Below are 19,725 nucleotides of genomic sequence, written 5' to 3'. Positions count from 1 at the left end.
GTTGTTAAGAGGATCAAATGAAAATTTATATATTTACATATGTATGAAAGCCCTTTGAAAATTATAAGATGTGAAAAGTATGGTGATTTAAGTTGAGTTAAAATTAAAGTGTGAACTGATTTTTAAGAATAAGATCAACTTTAATTTTCACTTCTGAATTTTCTTCCTCTATCTCTTTCACCCATTGAGAAAGCAAGGAAAAAAAATCTGTAATATGCATATTCAAGCAAAACAAATTCTTGAAATAGCAATGTCCAAAAACAAAAATCCCTTAATCTGCACTCTAAGTCTATACCATGTTTCGTCACGGATAAACCATGGATAAAACCATATATATTTCTAAGGTTTATAATGGGAGTTTAGCATATGCCTAAACCACATAAATAGTATTACTTATATGAAAAATTCTGAGGGAGTTGCTTCATATGTGTTGAAATTATCCACTGGTATGCCCTGTGGTCCAGAGAGATATTCTTGCATTTGCATCTGAAGATGAAGGTCTCCTTCACTCACAACAGGTGATACTATGTAGTAAATAGGGAAGGCCTGAGGGTCACCACTTCTCTCATGTGGGACTCGTGACCTCAAGAAACAGGATTAGAGTTTTGTTCTTTTCACATGTGAACTTTTCTATTCTGGTTACAGGGAATGAAGTCTCCAACTCAGGAGCTCAAATCATGAAAATTCAGTTTGTAGGAGTCCAAATAACTAGACCAGGCATAGCCGTTAGCTTAGCAAGGAAGCTCTAATGAGCAAAGATCTAAGACTAGCCCAATGGAGTTCTGGACTTGAATTTGGTGGGAGTGTAATCCCTCTTCTCTTCCAGAGACTGAAGTGATATGGGTCAGGGTCATACCCCCCCAAGGTACTAAAGAAAATAATTACATTTTTGTATGATTAATGATTACTATACTTTTCAACCAAATTCCAATGCAAAAGTTAATACCATGTAAAGTGGTTCAATGAAAGGAAATTTAATTACTGAGGTCCTAAAACTGGGGGAACAAAATAGATGGGGGCTCTGGTTCAGGATACTAAAGAATCCTTGGAGGAAGGAATATTGGAAGATGTCATAGAATATAATAGGTTTGACCCTTCCTATTACCTGTTGAAAGATTTGACTATGTCAAGGACTTTGGCTTTTTAAGTCTTCATTAGGTTTGGCTGCTGAGGAGGTGGCTTTGCACCTGAAAGAATTTATCAAGTCATATCTTCATAAGAATTGCTCCCACTGATGACATATGATGGATGATGGCTAGGATAGAAGTTATGGGAAAGGCAGATGGAAGCAAGGTAATTGGTCTGGAAATGGTGTTGCTATACCTGAGGCTGGGCTCAAGGTTCTTACCTATCTCATGAGGAAAGAGTTGTTCTAACAGGTAGAGGAAATAATTCAACTCGCTTGGCACAATGGGTCTCCTATTTGTGAGTGGTTCAGAGACTGCTGCTATTCCTAGTCTATCTCCATCTGTGTCTGAGGGTATGTAATGGTTGAGGTAACAACTCTGGTTTGACTCACTTGGGAGAACATGAATGAGAAAAATGTTAAAATAGTTGAAAGGGAGAAGATTGTGGGAAGATGTGGTTATAAGCCAGGAATTCTCCAGGTTTTCCAGACTTCCCCTACAAACAAGATAAAATAATGGCTTAGAGTAAATGTAAGTAATTTAAAAACAAGAGTTTTCACTGTCCTACAAAGTGGGGACTCTGGGGTCTGAGTTGTGGAAGGTTGAGGGAACCTATGCTGCTAAGATGTGGCTCTAGGCAAGGAGGAACCAGCACAGGTATGGTAAGTGGATAAGCACTGGCACAGGAATTCTGCTTGCTTAGGTATTTACAAGCTGGCAGAGTTTTTAGTTTCAGTTCTAGGCCACAGGGAAGAATTAAAGGAGGACCTGAGACAGACCTCCACACCTCAGAATCAGAGGTGACTAAAGTCACCTCGTAACAAGCTACTATAATTTTTTTTTTTTAATGGTCAGGAAAAAGAGAAAGGACCTAACCATAGAGAGTTACTATAGGAATAGAAAAGATGGCAATATCCTTTGAAGAAGGATACTGAAGCAAAAAAAAAAAAAAAAAAAATGTTTCCTACACCAAAGAGTAACACCAAAAGAATTCATAGAACAATTAAAAAAAAAAAAAAAGACTTTAAAAAGCAAATGAGAGAAACTGAAGAAAAATTAAAAACCAATCCAAGAAACACAAGATTATGAAAAGAAAGTCATAACAGAAAAAGGAGATCCAGAATCTGAGGAAAGAAAATTAGAATTGGGAAGCCAATGAAGTTATAAGAGACCAAGAAATAATAAAACAAAATATAAAGAATGAAAAAAAGAAGAGGATATGAGACATCTCATAAGAAAAACAATTGATTTGGAAAACAGATCAAGAAGAGGAAACATAAGAATAAAAGGACTCCATAAAAGATAAGATCAAAAAAAGACCTGATATAATATTATAAGAAATTAAAGAAAACTTTCCTGAAGTCTTAGAACAAAAAGGAAAAATAGAAAAAAAAAAAATCCACTAATCACCATTTCAACGAGATCCTATGAGGAAAACCTATAGGAACATCATAGCCAAATTCTGAACCCCCCAAGTCAAGGAGAAAATATTATGAGCAACAAGAAAAAAAGCAATTCAAATATGGGGGAGCCATGATTAGAGTCACATCAGACCTAACAATGACTACATTAAAACACCATAGGTCTAAGAACATTATATATGGAAGAGCAAAAGAACTGAAGTTGTAGTCAAAAATATCATACCCAGAAAAGTTAAGCATGTTCCTGAATGAAAAAAAAAAAGATAGTCAATGTATTGCCAAACTTTTAAGATTTTGTTGCAAAAAGATCTGAACTTAATAGAAAATCTGTCATGCAAGATCCAAAAGAAACATAAGGTAAACATCAAAGACTAATTACAAGGGACTTAATAAAGACAAACTGTGTATGTATTACATGTGGAAATGTAAACTACACAAACACACTATATATATATATATATATATATATATATCCACATGTATATATATGTATATATATACACACACACACACATACACATATATATTCACTATATTGAACTGAGTATGTTGTGATTCTAAAAAGCAAAATCATGTAGGAAAAGGTAAAAAAGAGTATTTATGAGATGGAGGTGGAAGAACTGATGCAGAAACTAGAATTTATTATGTAAAAAAAATCAGAGATAGTCATCATGATCTCAGCCAAATTTAAAGCTAAAATGGATTTAATTAAATCTATGTTTATGCTTGTGAATATACATTTGTGTGTGTGTGTGTGTGTGTGTGTGTGTGTGTGTGTGTGTGTGTATGTGTGTATTTATAGATATCTTAAGGGAGGTAGGGGGAGGAAGGGAAAAAATAATAAAATAAAAACTATACAACAGAAAACAAAAGACAACTTATATGGAAGCAAAAAAAAAGGACAACTCAGAATATAAAGTGTAGTATTTATTATAAAGACTTTCTTGAAATGGAAATTTATTGCTTGAATTTTGAATCTTCTCATATTCTGCTGTGCACATGGTAATTTTTTTTCCTATTTTATATTTAAGTTTAAAATAAAGAAATGAATGAATAAAAATTAGATGGTGTATCAAGAAACCTACAAACATGTAGATAAGTTCTCTGGATGTATTAAAGGTTTGGAAGAAAGAAGAGCTGGAAACCCCCCCCCTTTTTTTTTTCTTAGTTAAACAAAACCTAAAAGAACAATATGACAGTTAGGTAATTAATATTAAATTACTACATAAGGTGTGTGACCACAAATTAGAAAATCAGTAAATACACAAATGGAGCCACAAACTAAAATTGGTGAAACAATAATAATTCTATAATTTTTTTTAATGCACTTACCCTTTAAACCCACGATATAAACAGGCCACATTTGCTTCAATTATGCTCCAATTTTTTTTACATATGAATGATGTAGCATTCCCAAGTTTTACTTCAACAAGTCCCTCTGACTCTGTATTTCCATACTTCAAAGAAAGATCAAATTGGCCTAAAAAAGAAATCCAGTCAATTAGCAAGCCAAAGCATTCACTTCCATTGAGTCACCACCAAGTTTTGGGGTAGAACTAATGAGGAATTACTTCCTTGCTCAGCCAGGCTGACATTCCTCCAGGCTGCTGCATGATTTCCTCATCAGATATGGCTTTTATTGCCATTGATTCTAGGGATTAGAATTGTTAGTGGTACCTTGGATATTCTGTTCTCCTGATTATCTGAGTATTCCCATTTCAAGATACTTCATCTAAGATAAGGAAAGAAGAAATCTAATAGATCCAAAGGCACCCATTCATTTTTGTATCTGTAGGTGAAGGAGTTGTCCCAGTGCTTTACACTCCTGTAACCTTTTATTATGCCCTCAGTTTCAACTCAAAAGCCAAAATTTTTTTTTTCATCATTATACCATAAGCTACCAGAAAACTGTCAGATGATACCTATAAATACTTTTGAGGGGGCAGGGAAAGGGGATGCTTATGTGTAAGTATACAAAGCAGCAAGTCTACCAAGATTCCACACAAGCTGGAACTAGGTACAGCAAAGCTCCAAGGACTTAGCCTTTGCCTTACCCATTTACTTTACTCATTACATATGAAATATTTGGACTTAACCTACCAAGATACACATACACTATATAAATGCAACTTCAAAATACTCTTTGCAAAAATAAAACAAGACTTAAATATTAAATAGCTAAAGAATTATTCAGTATAGATGGCTGGGTTATACCAATAAAATAAAAATGATGTTACCTAAGGAATTACTCATAGAACTTGACAAAATAACAATAAAATTAATTTGAAGGAACAAAACATCAACAATTTAAAAAGAAAAAAGCAGGTTTAACATTATAAGACTTCAAACTATAATATCACAAAATAGTAATCATGAAAAATGATTATTAGTTAGTTAGTTGTTAGTTTAGTATTATTTTTTAAAATGGAAAAGTGAATAACCAAGAATGGATCACTATTTGATAAGCTCAGTAAGACAAGCTTACTTGTCTTGTGGACATGACTCTTTTTATAAGAACTGCTGAAAAAACTGAAAAACATAAAACAAATTTATATATTTTTCAAGTACTATATGCTACATTAGTATATATCACACACAAAAAAAATTAAAGAATGAAAGAAGATACCTTGCTAGACTACATTTATTTGTTACAACAATGAAATTTTAATAAGTTCAAAATGACAATATACAATTCATCAAATTTTTTCATATGGGCTGAAATGTAGAAAAAGTTGATGAGTGGTACAAATAAGGTTTGTAATACTCAAAAGCAAATGAACATTGCACTATAGTGCTCATTAAAATCAAGGATACTGGGACAAGAGCTGACTGACAGCTAAGAAAGATAGAAATCAGACTGGCAAAAATTTAAGCAAATATGTCACACCATGACAAAGATAATTTTATTCAGATCCCTATTTTGCTCTAATCAGTAATAAGTCTAGAGTGATTCCATAAGAGAAAATGATTAGCATTACACTTATCTAGAAATAGTAATATATATTTAATCAGTCTAGTTAACTAATATTTTATAACATATTTTACATATATTATGTTTAAGGATAATTAAATAAGATACTTTCTTATAATAGATTCCAAATTTTAAATTACAAGTTTTAAGTTCACTGGTCAATAACTTCTTATAAAGCTCAAGTATGTTTTAAAGTTCACTTACCTAACAAACAAGAATGCTGATATCCTTTTGGGTGAGGAGTGCATATCTAAGCTGAGTGTTGGTAGAATGTCCTAATGTGATATGAAAATTTCCCCAACTTCTTTTTGTACCTCTGAACCATCCTCTCTTGCTCAACATGAGGAGGGGCTCATCTTATGAACAATTAGTGGAGAAGACCCTTCCTTGTCTTACCCATCCTGTGACTACCCATGTTAATGCATCATTTCTGATTCCTCCTAGAAAGTTGAAATTAATTAGATTTTGTATTTTATTTTGTCTCTTCTGCGTCTCTAAATATCAATCAATAAAAACTAAGGACCTGGAGAAAGGGGGCATCTCAGATTGTGAGGAAGATCTGAGGGCCACTTCATTAGAGGGAAACATCCTTTAATAAAGTACTACTATGTTGGAATCTTTACAAACTGTTAAGTCATTAGAGTTGATAGAGACAATAATTATCTAATTTAGCATGGTTCAGTATCCTTGATCTGATCTTACAAAGAGATGTTTTGGGCCAGAACCTGAAACAAGGTACTAAGTAGAATTAATTGATACAATGCTTGTGTTCACACTTTTAGAGAGCTCATATAAGCAAGAAGTATTTAAGTACTCATTGGAGTTCACACATTTGGAAGATTTCAGGGTTTAATATGAGATATCTGAATTTACACCTCCCTTGAAGCTCTCAGGGCCAGAGAGCACTCTGGGAGAAACCCATAATCCCACTCTCTCAGATCATATATAAGAAACAGACAGAGGCTCTCTCAGAGTTCAGCAGAATTAGATTGGAGAGGAGCATGCTGGGACAGACACAGAGCACTCTGGGAGATTGAGAGCCAGAAGCCCTCTCTCAGAGGCAAGAGAGATTCATTCCATTTTCCACTTGGCTGGCTGGAAGCTGAAGAAAGCAGAGGCAGAAGCAAAGGACAAAGCTGCAAATGCTCTTAGAACCAAGCAGAGAGATAGGTCTCAACTAACCAGGCTGTTTTGGAAGGAGAAAATAAATGTTTGCATTTTTACCAGCTGGCTGCATTTGGGTGATTATTACTTTTAACTGAAACTAAGACTGCCTTCAGAAAACCTGCCCGAGAAACCTGCTCTCTTCCAGAGAGAACCATTATATTATATTTTAAAGAAGAAAAACACCACACTACTAGGCTTGGAATTCTACCTCAGTGGTTTTTCTTGCAGTGAACAATTTTGGACACCACAACCACATACCATAGTAAGCTTCAAATTGACACAAGACACAAAAGTTTATGATATATATTTCTTTTGGTACTTTGTTGTTTTTGTTCTATGCAGACATTTTCTTTTTTCTTTCTTTCTACCTGTGAAATCTCTCTCTTTTTTTTTAAATTCAAGATTTTTATTTATAAAACATATGCATGGGTTAATTTTTCAACATTGACCCTTGCAAAATCTTGTGTTCCAAATTTTCCCCTCCTTCCCCCTATCTCCTTCCTTAGATGGCAAGTAATCCAATACATGTTAAAACACATGTTAAATCCACTATATGCATATATATTTATAGAGTTATCTTGCTGCACAAGAAAAATTGGATCAAGGAAGAAAAAAAACAACTGACAAAGAAAACAAAATACAAGTAAAAAACAACAGAAAGAGTGAAAATACTATGTTGTTGGTCCACACTCAGTTCCCACAGTCCTCTCTTTGGGTGTAGCTGGCTCTCTTCATCATAAGATTATTGGAACTAATCTGAATCATCACATTGCTGGAAAGAGCCATGTCCATTAGAATCGATCATCATATAATCTTGCTATTGCTGTGTACAACGATCTCCTACTTCTGCTCATTTCACTTAGCATCACTTCTTAAGTCTCTTCAGGCCTCTCTAAAATTATCTTTATATAGACATTTTCTAATGCCACTTTGTACTATGACTACCAACTTTCTACTTAGCCTACAAGTCCTCCATGAATTCATAGCTTTCACTTCAGCACATTTTATTTTATCTTTATTAACATTCCCTTTTCCCTTCACTGATGTTTTATATTGGTCTGTTAATTGTCCCTAATCATTAGCATGCCCACTCCCTTATCCCAAGTGAGAGAGAGGAGTTCCTGAAAACTATTTTTATGTTGAATATTAAGTTTTCCTACCTTGGCTAGTGCAAGTTCCATTAGTTAAAAACTTTGTTTTTGGATAAATGCATTCATGACTCTTTAGCTGACAGTAATTATTATAGGTTTTTCCAGTAGTTGAACACACCAACGTAATAGCCTTTGGACACTGGTAAGGAAGTTTGCAAACACAACTTCCCTCAATACATTTTTCCCATGGCTGGCAGAAGACTTTTTCACAAGATTGATGCATGTATTTTTCTTTTAAGCATTTTTCATCTAGAAGATCTTCTTCAACTAGTGTTGGATTCTATAAAACACAGATAGGCATTAAGTTGACATCATAAAGGAAACAAGATCTTTAATACAGATGAGATCTATGATTCTAAAACCAACATAAAATTCTTTTATTTGAAACTATGCTCATGACAAGACAATATTTAGCATTTTCTAAAAATTCAAGCAACTAATTTAAGGTATTTATTTTAAATATGTTTCTAAGCTAATTTGTGTAATACTTTTAGTGTTCCTATAGTGAAGTGGAAAGACAGCTGGCTTTATTTCATGAGGATGTGGATTTAAAGTCTTGCCTCTATGGTTATATGATCAGGAGAAAATCATTTAGACTCTCAGTGACCCCACACAATTCTCAAAGATTATAAATTATAGCTAATCTGCTAATAAAGTTTTTTACACTGGGAGTTTCTTACACTTAGCATATCATAGCTCAAGATACCCTTTCCCCTCCAAAAAAAGGAGAAAGAAAATGTGGGCTCTTTTAAACAAATACTTGTTTTTACTGGAAATGAATGCTATTTCCTAGAACACAAGCTAAGTCCTTTTGGCTTGAAATCTATGAACTTGACATTAAGGGAGAAATAAATTGCTACAGTTCTTAAATTTGAATATATCCTTACAAGAAAAAAAATTAAAATATTTTTCTGTTGCTTAATCTTATTAAAAATTACTTCTTTTATCTTATCTGTGTCTTATACTCAATATTTAAGCCATTGCAGCTTTTCCGGTCAAATTGGCTTATTTGTCTTTGTATTTCCCAACTTGCCCTCATGCTGATTTCTCCATAGTAAGCAGGAATTCCTTTACCTAGGGTAAAAACTTTTAGGGGAGACAGGGGAAGTGACAGAGAAGCCAGTTTGGTCGTGGTTGCACTTGTATCGGAAGGAGTAGCTTATCTCTAAAAGACTTAGATCTCTTGAGTGGTTGGTGGAGGATAGGCCCAAGATAAAGAGTGTCATGTGACAGGACACTGGGAGGCAGGTAACGTAAGGGAGTAAGATCATGCTGTGCCATTATTAGGTATATACTGTGTACCAGGCATTGTGCGGATGCTGGAGATACAAAACAAAAGTGGACCAGTTCCAGTGAATCTAAAAGTGAAGTCATTAGTAGGCTGGTGAATTATAGGGAACTGGGCATTTCCATTCACTTGCCTGTCAAAGAGAGATGGACTCAACAATAGTATCTCCATTAAGCTGTAATCCACTCTCTTTTAGAAGAGGCTTGAGTTAAGGAGAAGCTGATTTGGTTTCTGTAGCCAGAAGGGTAATTGATGATTTCTTCTTAGTTAAATGAACTATTCCCTGCTCTCATTATTATTTCATCACTATAATTTAATTTAATTTATTTTTTTGCTGAGGCAATTGGGGTTAAGTGACTTGCCCAGAATTACACAGCTAGGAAGTGTTAAGTGTGTGAGGTCACATTTGAATTTAGGTCCTCCTGACTTCAGGGCTGGTACTCTATCCACTACGCCACCTAGCTGCCCCATCACTATAATTTTAAAGGCCCCTTCTTACAAAAGAAAATCTGATGGCTACCGAAGGTGAAATAAAATATAATAAATTATACTAAATCCTTATTTATGTAATAATTATGGCACTGGTTATGTAACCAGTTTGGCAAAATAGGCTGGAATCAGATTATGAAAGCTTTTACAAATTCCAAAAGGATAGAATCTGTTTTATTCTAGAGGCAATAACATGGTCTGAATTTTGCTTAAAGATAAGGCGAGATGGTAATTTCACTGGTATAGGGAAATCCAAGTGAGAAAACTTATTCTATCATTGCAGGCTACTGTCTTTTCTGCAATTTATAATCTTAGACTTGCCTAGAGTACTGATAGATAAATTTATTTCTCCAAGGTCACTCTACTACTTTTGAGAGGTGAGAACTGAACTTAGTTCTTTCTAGTATCAACAGCAATTAGCTACTACTGCTTTAGGTATATCAGTGTGGAAGATGCATGGATAGAGGCCATGTTTTAAAGTTTGTGTTCTCTATAATCCTCAAACAGGATAATTAATGTTTGAGAAGTAAATCAATTAAATAATTAAAATTTGGTAATTGATATGAATGATCTATAAGTTTGCATCCATATAATTTGTCCTAATTTTCTACATATAAGCTATGAAAAATAATTGTAATTTATATTTAAATCCTTTAAAGCATTTTGATGATCATTATATACCTAAAGTGTATTAAAATTTGATGACTGAAATTAATAATAATGTTAAATTATATTTACAATGTTGTAACATTTACAATGTTATTTTTTAAAAATACATATTAAAAATCTGCTTCTAGGCTTTTGAATTATCTTATATTTAGTTTAATATTGTTATAAGTATTGTTAGTTGAACATTCTAAAATTCAAAGACTTGTTGCTAGTATTCAAAATATTTTGCATATTTTTTTAAAAGAAAACATTTTCAGAAAGAATAAACTACTTACCTTACAAAAACTTAAACCAATATACAAAAATAGGAGAAGATAATGAACTAATTTCATATTGTTGAGTAGAATGGTCTTTGTGTCTAGGATTCTTTTCCACCATGAATCTTCTGTTTTTAATTTTTAACTTCTAGAAAAAATATATTTAAAAAAAAACCTTATATAAGAACTGTGTACTTTTGAACTCTCAAATAGTTGGCTGCTATCAGATAAGCTTTACCGTAAATGAAACCAAAAAAAAAGTTTCCAAATAAACAGTAAGGTTGATAACCAATAGGAACTTCACTTCCTACAAAAGCAGTTTATTTTTTTCTACCCTCTTAGAGAACAATATTTCAGCAACTAATAAGATAAAGTTGAAATTAAGTTTAAGGCAGTTTTTTTTTTCCCCCATGCATCCATTTGCAAGCATTTCCTATTTTCATTCTTATCTTTCCATCTTACCTCATAGTATGAAATTAGTAAGAGGTTTAATGAGCATGCAGACCCAGATAAAAAGGGAAGAAAAGTAGCTCATTATATTAAAGAATATGCCAGTAAATAAGATCCAGTAAAAACTTATCATTTGTCACATATTTTAAATCTTAGCAAGACTTCAAAGAATTTACATTCTATTGGCATAGGTTTGAGAAACCAGTGTTGTCTTTGTTCTGTTAGTACAGGGTTGTCTGTTATTCTGTACCTTATATTAATGTAGCTCTTGATAGTTACAAGTGTTTTATAGATATTATCTCATTTGATCTTCACAACAACTCAGATGGAAGTTACAGGAAGAAAAAGTCTTCTAATCAATGTTATGAAGAACTTCATGATAATTGGAACTGTCCAAAAATGCAATGGAATGTCCTTCACATTGGAAGTGATCTTCACATTGCCTTAGATGTTTAAGCAAAGCATGTTATAGACAAGTTTCATGAGGAAAGTTCTTTCCAACTTAAAAAATTCTGGTATACTAGAGTTAGAAGAAATCAGAATTCAAGTCTCTTAACTCTTAACTATGAGAATAGAGATGAATGAGGGTAGGGTTCAGATGGTTAATTAGGAAGTTTCTGAAAAACTATCATTGTTTTAATTTTTAAAAAATTATAAAACTTGAATATTTTTATTATATAGACATAAATCTGTCATTTCTAAATCATATCTTATAACTGTTTATCATTTATCACCTACTACTATCATCTCTATCATTTATCAATCTCTCTTTACTTCTATCCCTAGCTATCCTATCATTTATCTCTAGCTCTTGATCATCTTGCTCTATTATCTATCTTTATCTTTTTTTTACCTATATTTATCTTTATGTATTTATCTTAATTTCAATCCATCCATCATCTATCTAGCTATATTTAATTTTTAATGCATGTACTAAAAGAGATGAGGCATGGACAAAATTTTCACTGAAAAATTTAAAAATTATTTTCAATTATCTTAGCTTGGTATAGTGCTGATCTTCACTGTGATTAAAACTCAAATATCTCTTGTATCAGTCTTTTTCCTAATTATTCTTTGCTATCCTTTTAATCAGAGTAGTAAATATATTCTTTGTAATTTCAAAAGCAAAGGAATTTGGACTTTACCCTCTTCGTTCCATTTTCCCCACCTCTACTCAGTTGCCAAATCTAGTGTGTTATTCCCCTGCAATCTCTCTTCTACTGGGACCTCTCTATTTGCAAAGATACTAAACTCATTCAGGCCCTCATTTTCCACTCACTCAAAACTGAAGCTAAAAATAAGCTTTCTAACTGATTTGCCTGGCTCTAGTTTCTCCCCTCTTCAATCTATCCTTCACCCCACTATTAGAAAAAGCTTTCTGATGGAAAAGTTTGACCATATTATACCTACAGTAACCTCTAGTGGTTTCCTTATTAGCACACTCAAGTGCATGGAATCTTTCTACCCTTCAGAGCACATGTAGCTATTTTCTTCTGGTTCTCAAGAAATAAGAGTCAAAACTTTCCTGGGTTGAATTGCTGGGTTAAAACCAAAATTAGTTGCTGAGCTGGGAATAAGCTGATGACCCACAAACTAGAAGAAGAGGTAGTTATTAGCAGAGCTCTTGTCTCCCACACTTTAGGAAATAAGATGTGAATTTAGCCAGAGGTGGAGAAAGTCCTTCTCTATCTATCCTATCAAAATGGAATTGCAGGCTATTGGTCACAATGTAGAATGTGGGAATCAAACTAAGCTGGGTTTATAGCAGTACCCCTGGCTGCTTTCGCCTCCCTTTTAGGTTTCTTTCCTTTGAGATCAACCTTATGAGCATCAAAAAATCCTGGAAATGCTTTGGAGAATCAACAACAATTAACAGAGCACTCTGGTGGTGGTGCTGCAGAAGGGGTTGCAAGTGCTGGCAAGGAAAGGGATGTCAGCAGAGAGAAAAAGAAGTCAATGGAAAGATACTGCTTAGTAATTTTTTTTGCTGAGGCAATTGGGGTTAAGTGACTTGCCCAGGGTCACATAGCTAGGCAGTGTTAAGTGTCTGAGTCCAGATTTGAACTCCTGATTTCAGGACTGGTATTCTATCCACTGAGCCACCTACCTACCTCCATCCTGCTTAGTATTTGATTAGACTTTGTGTTCAATGGAAGTAAAATGGATAATTGGCAGCCTTGAAGATGTGCCTGTTACTTGATAGCCTGAGTAGTGTTGATAGAATTCTGCTTTAAATTATTCTATGATTCTTTATTCTTTTCTGTATAAAAATAAACTACCTGTTCCGTGCTGGAATCATGCTTGTACATTGGGATTCTTTTCTATGACGTCTCTTAACCTTTCTGGGGAAACACTAAACATTGGATACATTTCTATTTTTGTTATTAACATTCTGTTATCATTATATATGTCACAATATGCACTGGAAATCATGTAGTGGTAGAATGAAGCACTGTGATGAATGAAAAGCCTGAGTTTCTATAATTAATAACATAATTAATAACAATAATTAATAACAAATTGGCTAGCAAATAATAAATTGATGGTCAGTTGCCCTGGTAACCAAAGAAAAAGATGGAGATCTCTGAATACTTAAATACCTGTGGGAAAGGAAATACCTTTAACAGATGAAAAGCAATCCTGATTGGTGAATGCAGGGTAGGCATCCTGATGAGGATAGGCTAAAAGTCTAATCCTACAGAGAATATGCCAGTCACAAGACTTAGCTGCCTCTAACATTCTAGACAAATTAACCTATTTCTACCAGACCAAAATTTTGGTTGGCTTTTTTTTTTCATAAGCTACATCACCCTAAGTTCTAATGCAGGATTTCAAGAACTAGAACTTATTTCCTAAGGGCAAGAATTCACCTAATTAAATTGTTTGTAAGGTCTTCTAGTTGGGTGGGGTCCTGTTCAAGATCAAAGAGCATATATCTGGAGGATTTCGGCTCTTACCTTTTTTTGACAGAAATGTCAATGTCCTTCAGAGGCTGACTGAATGACTAGCAATATCCAGTGCCTGAATGATAGAGAAAACCTCTATCCCAAATAAATAATTGGCCATTAATTGAAAAATAATCATTTCTCTCTACACTGAGTCTAATTCCTTTATTGAGAAGACAGGAAAACCCAGAAAAATCAGTGCAGGACAAACTTTGATAACAAGGCCAGATATAAGCACAATTAGTCCTTGTGGCCTTGGTCAAATGTGTCCTAGATCATCTTTCTGAAGAATATTTATTGGCTCTCCACTCTTTACCAAACAGACTTTCTGGCATTCATAGTCTTGCAGAATTTGGCATCAACCTGTTTTCCCAGATATATCTTACTCTTATTTTTTAAAAGTGTGACTTTGGAAGTCACAAGATCTTCACTCAAGTCTTACCATAAGTACTTGTCAAGCATTTTTTCCCCTTTATTTTAAAAATTATTTTTATTTTCCCCAGTTACATGTAAGAACATTTTTTTGTTACACATGTAATTTCATTTTTTACATATTTCCACATGAATCTTGTTGGGAGAGAAAAATCTGAACAAAAGGGAAAAAACATAAGAAAAATGTGAAAATAGAATGTGTCAATCTACATTCAGTCTCTTTCTGAATGCTCTGAAGCATGTTTCTAAAAATGCAGATGGTGTTTTTTATCCAAAGTTTATTGGAATTGCCTTGGATAACTAAAGGGGATACAACTGAGTCTATTAGAATTGATCATCGGCCAATCCTACTGTTGCTATGTACAATGTTTTCCTGATCTTGTTTCACTCAGCATCAATTTATATAAATCTTTCCAGGCCTTTCTAAAATCAGCTTCCATTATTTTTTATAGAACAATAATATTCCATTACTTTCATATATCATAACTAATTTGGCCATCCCCTAACTGATGGGCATCTACTCATTTTCCAATTTCTTGCCACCACAAAAACAGCTGCTACATTCTTGCATAGGTGGGTCCTTTTTCCTTTTATGATTTTTTTGGGATCACTGTTGGATCAAAGAGTATGTACAATTTCATAGCCCTTTGGACATAGTTCCAAATCAATCTTCAGAATGGTTGAATCATTTCCAAATCAACCAACAATGTGTTAGGGTACCAGTTTTCCCAACATTTATGCCCTCCACTCCAACATTTATCATTATCATATCATCTTAGCCAATCTGATAGGTGTGAGATAGTATCTCAGAGTTGTTAATTTGCATTTCTCTAATATTTAGAATCTTTTCACATAACTAAAAATGGCTTTAATTTTTCTGAAAATTGTTCATATCCTTTGACCATTTATTGAGGAATAGCTTGTGTTCCTATAAATTTGAATCATTTCTCTACATATTTTAGAAATGAGACCTTTACCAGAAACACTGGCTGTAAAAATTGTTTCCCAGCTTTCTGCTTCCCTCCTAATCTTGGCTGCATTGATTGTTTATATAAATCCTTTTTAATTTAATGTAATCAAAATTATCCATTTTGTATTTCATAATATTCTCTAGTTCTTCTTTGGCCATAAATTCTTCCCTTTTCCAAAGATCTTGCTCTTCTAATTTGCTCATAGTATCACCCTTTACACATATAGACATGTACCCATTTTGACCTTATTTTGGTAGGTGTGAGATATAGATTTATGCCAAGTTTTTAGCACGTTATTTTCTAGTATTCCCAGAAATTTCTGTCAAATAAGTTATCTCAGAAGATACCTGTTTCAAATGAGCCCCTTCAGAAACCCGCTAATCTGATTTTATTTCCATTTCCTTTGGTATTTTCATCTCCCTTCCTGAGACGTCAGGGAGGGTGTGACCACCTTCTTTTTATGATGTTTTCACTTCTTTTTTGAGCAGTCAGGGAAGGCGTGATCACCTTCTTTTGGGGGTTCTCACCTCCTTGAGAAGCCAGGGAGGTCATGACCACCTTATATTCTAAATCAAAAGAAAGCAGGAGATGTTGGAATCCTTACAAAATGTTAAGTCTTTAGAATTGATAGAGACAATAATTATCTAATTTAGCATGGTTCAGTATGATTGATCTGATCCTACAAAAAGATGTTATGGGCCAGAACTTGAAACAAGGTATTAAGTGGAATTGAGGAAACAATGTTTAAATCTAGTTTAGAATTGATTTAATCCTACAACAAATAATGGTTTCCCAGTGATATAATGATTGGTGTGTACTCAGTGTACAGCATATAAGCAAGAAGCGCTCAGGGCCAAAGGGTACTCTGGGAGATACGGAAGCTCACAAGCCCACTCTCGGGAGGCGGAGTCAGATTCATTCCATTTTCCACCTTTATGCTGGCTGGAGGCTGGAGACTGGAGGCTGAAGGACAAATCTTTGCATTTGGAGACCTTCAGAGGGAGCTCTTAGAACCAAGGAGAGAGATAGATCTCTATTAAAGCTAACTGGTCCCAAGGAAAGAGACAAGACTTGGAAGGAGAACATAAACGTTTGGATTTTATCAGCTGGCTGCGTTTGAAGTGATTATTATGTTGAACTGAAACGAAGGCTGTCTCCAGAAAACCTCCCAGAGAAACCTGCTCACAGAGAACCATCATATATTATACAAAAGAAGAGAATACCACACTGGAGTTTTGGGGTTTGTCCTTATTAAGCCTTTTAATCTATTCTGAGTTTGCTCATCTGTAAAGTAGTTATCACAATACACACATTCATTGTAAGATTGTTGTGGAGAAAACACTTGCAAATCTCAAAGTACTATTAGATATGTTCATTTCCCTTCATATAGTCTATGATATAGCCAAATGAAATTATTCAACATAATCTAGACTTACTTTGCTATTTCTGTTCTCCATTCCTTTGCATATGCTCTTCTTCATGATGGTGTTGGTGAGGTTATCAGGTATGTGGCCTGGTGTCCCCTCTGAAAAGATTCAGGTTTTCTCTCCAACTGAAGCAAATCTGGCCTCAGTGACTTTAACACTTACTATCTGTGTGACCCTGGCAAGTCACTTATCTTCAATTGCCAAGGGGGGGAGGGGAGGGAAGTCTACAAGCCAAAAATAAAGTACAGGAAGTGTTTTGCATGATTTTTGGTTGCAGCTGATTGTCAATTTTGGATTAACAACATCAAGAAAACACAGGTATTCCATCAGCCAGCACAATATCCATAGTGGAAGTGCTTATAGGAAATTGAGGAGTGAATGTCCACTTTACCTTGGTAGTATACTTTCTAGGGATGTCCACATTGATAACAAGGTTAAAACACACATTGGCATAGCTAGCTTAGTATTTTTTTTAATTATAGCTTTTTATTTATAAGATATATGCATGGGTAATTTTTCAACATTGACAACTGCAAAACCTTTTGTTCCAATTTTTCCCCTCCTTCCCTCCACCTCCTCCCCAGATGGCAGGTTGACCAATACATGTTAAATATGTTAAAGTATATGTTAAATACAATATATGTATACATGTCCATAGTTATTTTGCTGTACAAGAAGAATCGGATTCTGAAATAGTATACAATAAACCTGTGAAGGAAATCAAAAATGCAGGCGGACAAAAATAGAGTGATTGGGAATTCTATGTAGTGGTTCATATTCATTTCCCAGAGTTCTTTCACTGGGTCTAGCTGGTTCAATTCATACTGCTCTATTGGAACTGATTTGGTTTATCTCATTGTTGAAAAGGGCCACATCCATCAGAATTGATCATCATATAGTATTGTTGCTGAAGTATATAATGATCTCCTGGTCCTGCTCATTTCACTCAGCATCAGTTCATATAAGTCATTCCAGGCCTTTCTGAAATCATCCTGTTGGTCATTTCTTACAGAACAATAATATTCCGTAATATTCATATACCATAATTTATTTGTCCATTCTCCAGTTGAAGGGCATCCCCTCAGTTTCCAGTTTCTGGCCACTACAAAGAAGGCTGCCACAAACATTCTTGCACATACAGGTCCCTTTCCATTCTTTAATCTTAGATCTCTTTGGAATATAAGCCCAGTAGTAACACTGGTTAGCTCAGTATTTGTGAGGCTCTGAAGGAAAATGAAAAAAGGCTACCAAACTGAAGGTCTATAAAGCCACTGTGCTAACCTTATTGTTGTATGCCTGTGAAACCTGGATCATGCCAGGAAACTGAATTGTTTCCATTTGAATTGTTGTAGGAAGATTCTGAAGATCACCTGGCAGGATAAGATATAAGACACTGAGTTATTTTCTCCAACTAAACTGCCAAGCACTCAAACTCTATTGCAGAGAGCACAACTCTGTTGGGATGTCCATATTGTTCAAATGCCAAATGTACACTTGCCCAAAAAGACTAGTACTCACTTGGTAGTCAGAAAAAGTGATACAAGGACACTTTTAAGGTTTCAAGAACTTTAGAATTGATTGCATGACATGGGAGGCACTGACACAGGACTGACCAATATAGAATGCCTTCATCATAAAAAGTACGATGATCTAGGAGCAAAACAGAATTGCAGTAGCTCAGAAGAAATGTGAGATGTGAAAAGTTAGATAATTCATCCCAAATATTCACATGGACTAATTTTTTAAAACTTTTTAAAAAAAATTGAAGCTTTTTATCTTTCAAAACATATGCATGGATAATTCTGCAACATTAACCCTTGCAAAACTTTATGTTACAATTTTTCCTCCTTCTCCCACCCACTCCCCTAGATGGCAAGTAGTCCAATATGTCAAACATAGTAGGAATATATGTTAAATCCAATATATGCATACATATTTGTGCAATTATTTTGCTGCACAAGAAAAATCAAATCAGACCGGAAAAACATGGGAAAGAAAATATAATGCAAGCCAACAACAAAAAGAGTGAAAATGCTATGTTGTGAACCACACTCAGTTCCCACAGTCCTCTCTCTGGGTACACATGGCTCTCTTCATCACAAGATCATTGGAACTGGTCTGAATCATCTCATTGTTGAAAGAGAGCCACCTCCATCAGAACTGATCATTGTATAATCTTGTTGTTGGCATGTTAAAATAATCTGCTGGGTCTGCTCATTTCACTTAGCATCAGTTCCACATGGATTATTTGTACCTGTGGCAGAGCATTCTGAACTCACATTAGTTTGATCAGCCAGTGTGACACAATGTAACTTGACTAATATAGTGATGTCATTTTGATCCTTTTCTGGAACAAAGGACATCAACATTATCTCTCCATTTAGAATGGAAACTTTTTGAGATGATTTTTGTCTGTGACCCTTTGTATCACATAGTGGTTGAATAAAACTTTTAAGAACTTCACTGTAAGGAATTGGAGTTTCTAAGAATAGAATGTCTCAGTGATCTCCCAGTTTTCTGATAGTAATAAGCTTTAAATGACCCAAGTGAACCTTAGCCCTATTCAGATTATGGTAAGATAAAATGTTAAGAGGTAAATCTAAAATCTTATGCTTTTAATTAATTCAATAGACCTATAATTTAAAGCTAGACGTCTTCGTGACTAATATCTGGGAAAACTAATGAACTACAAAGTTTCATATGTGGCTAGAAATCTTTGTGACAAACATTTGGTTGATTAATTTTAAGTACCAAAAATAAATGGCTACTAAGTGGCTTGAAAGGACAGCTGGACATCTTGAAATTTAAATGACATTTGTCTCTATTCCAAGGATTTAATAATGGGATTGAGGGTTTCTGAGTGGGAAGAGAGAAGGGAGGTTAATTCTGGCTTACAGTCAGAAAATGGGGGAAAACTATTTCATCACCCTAAGCACTGATTTCCCCTAATTTTTTTGAGG

The 19,725-nt window shown here is 34.4% G+C and overlaps 1 protein-coding gene and 1 long non-coding RNA gene across 3 annotated transcripts in view; both read right to left on the bottom strand.

Annotated features, from left to right (window-relative positions):
• Positions 1–10,741, bottom strand: part of CFI (complement factor I) — a 39,877-nt gene extending 29,136 nt beyond the window's left edge. For both annotated transcript variants that reach the window (XM_051964814.1, XM_051964815.1), the window contains exons 1-3: positions 10,559–10,741; positions 7,847–8,117; positions 3,881–4,028 (exon numbers count right to left, since the gene is read on the bottom strand). In XM_051964814.1, the coding sequence (XP_051820774.1) occupies positions 3,881–4,028; positions 7,847–8,117; positions 10,559–10,615 (476 nt within the window). In that variant the 5' untranslated portion in view covers positions 10,616–10,741. The remainder of the gene's footprint in view (positions 1–3,880; positions 4,029–7,846; positions 8,118–10,558) is intronic.
• Positions 10,742–17,221: 6,480 nt separating this feature from the next.
• LOC127542039 (uncharacterized) lies at positions 17,222–19,271 on the bottom strand. Its single transcript, XR_007948529.1, has 2 exons — positions 18,284–19,271; positions 17,222–18,135 (listed from the first exon to the last, which is right to left on the bottom strand). It is a non-coding gene; the product is annotated as an uncharacterized LOC127542039 (long non-coding RNA).
• Positions 19,272–19,725: the final 454 nt, after the last annotated feature.

The sequence above is a fragment of the Antechinus flavipes genome, chromosome 6, assembly GCF_016432865.1.
Source record: "Antechinus flavipes isolate AdamAnt ecotype Samford, QLD, Australia chromosome 6, AdamAnt_v2, whole genome shotgun sequence".
Classification (NCBI taxonomy): Eukaryota; Metazoa; Chordata; class Mammalia; order Dasyuromorphia; family Dasyuridae; genus Antechinus; species Antechinus flavipes.
This window is presented reverse-complemented; position numbering and strand designations above follow the sequence as displayed.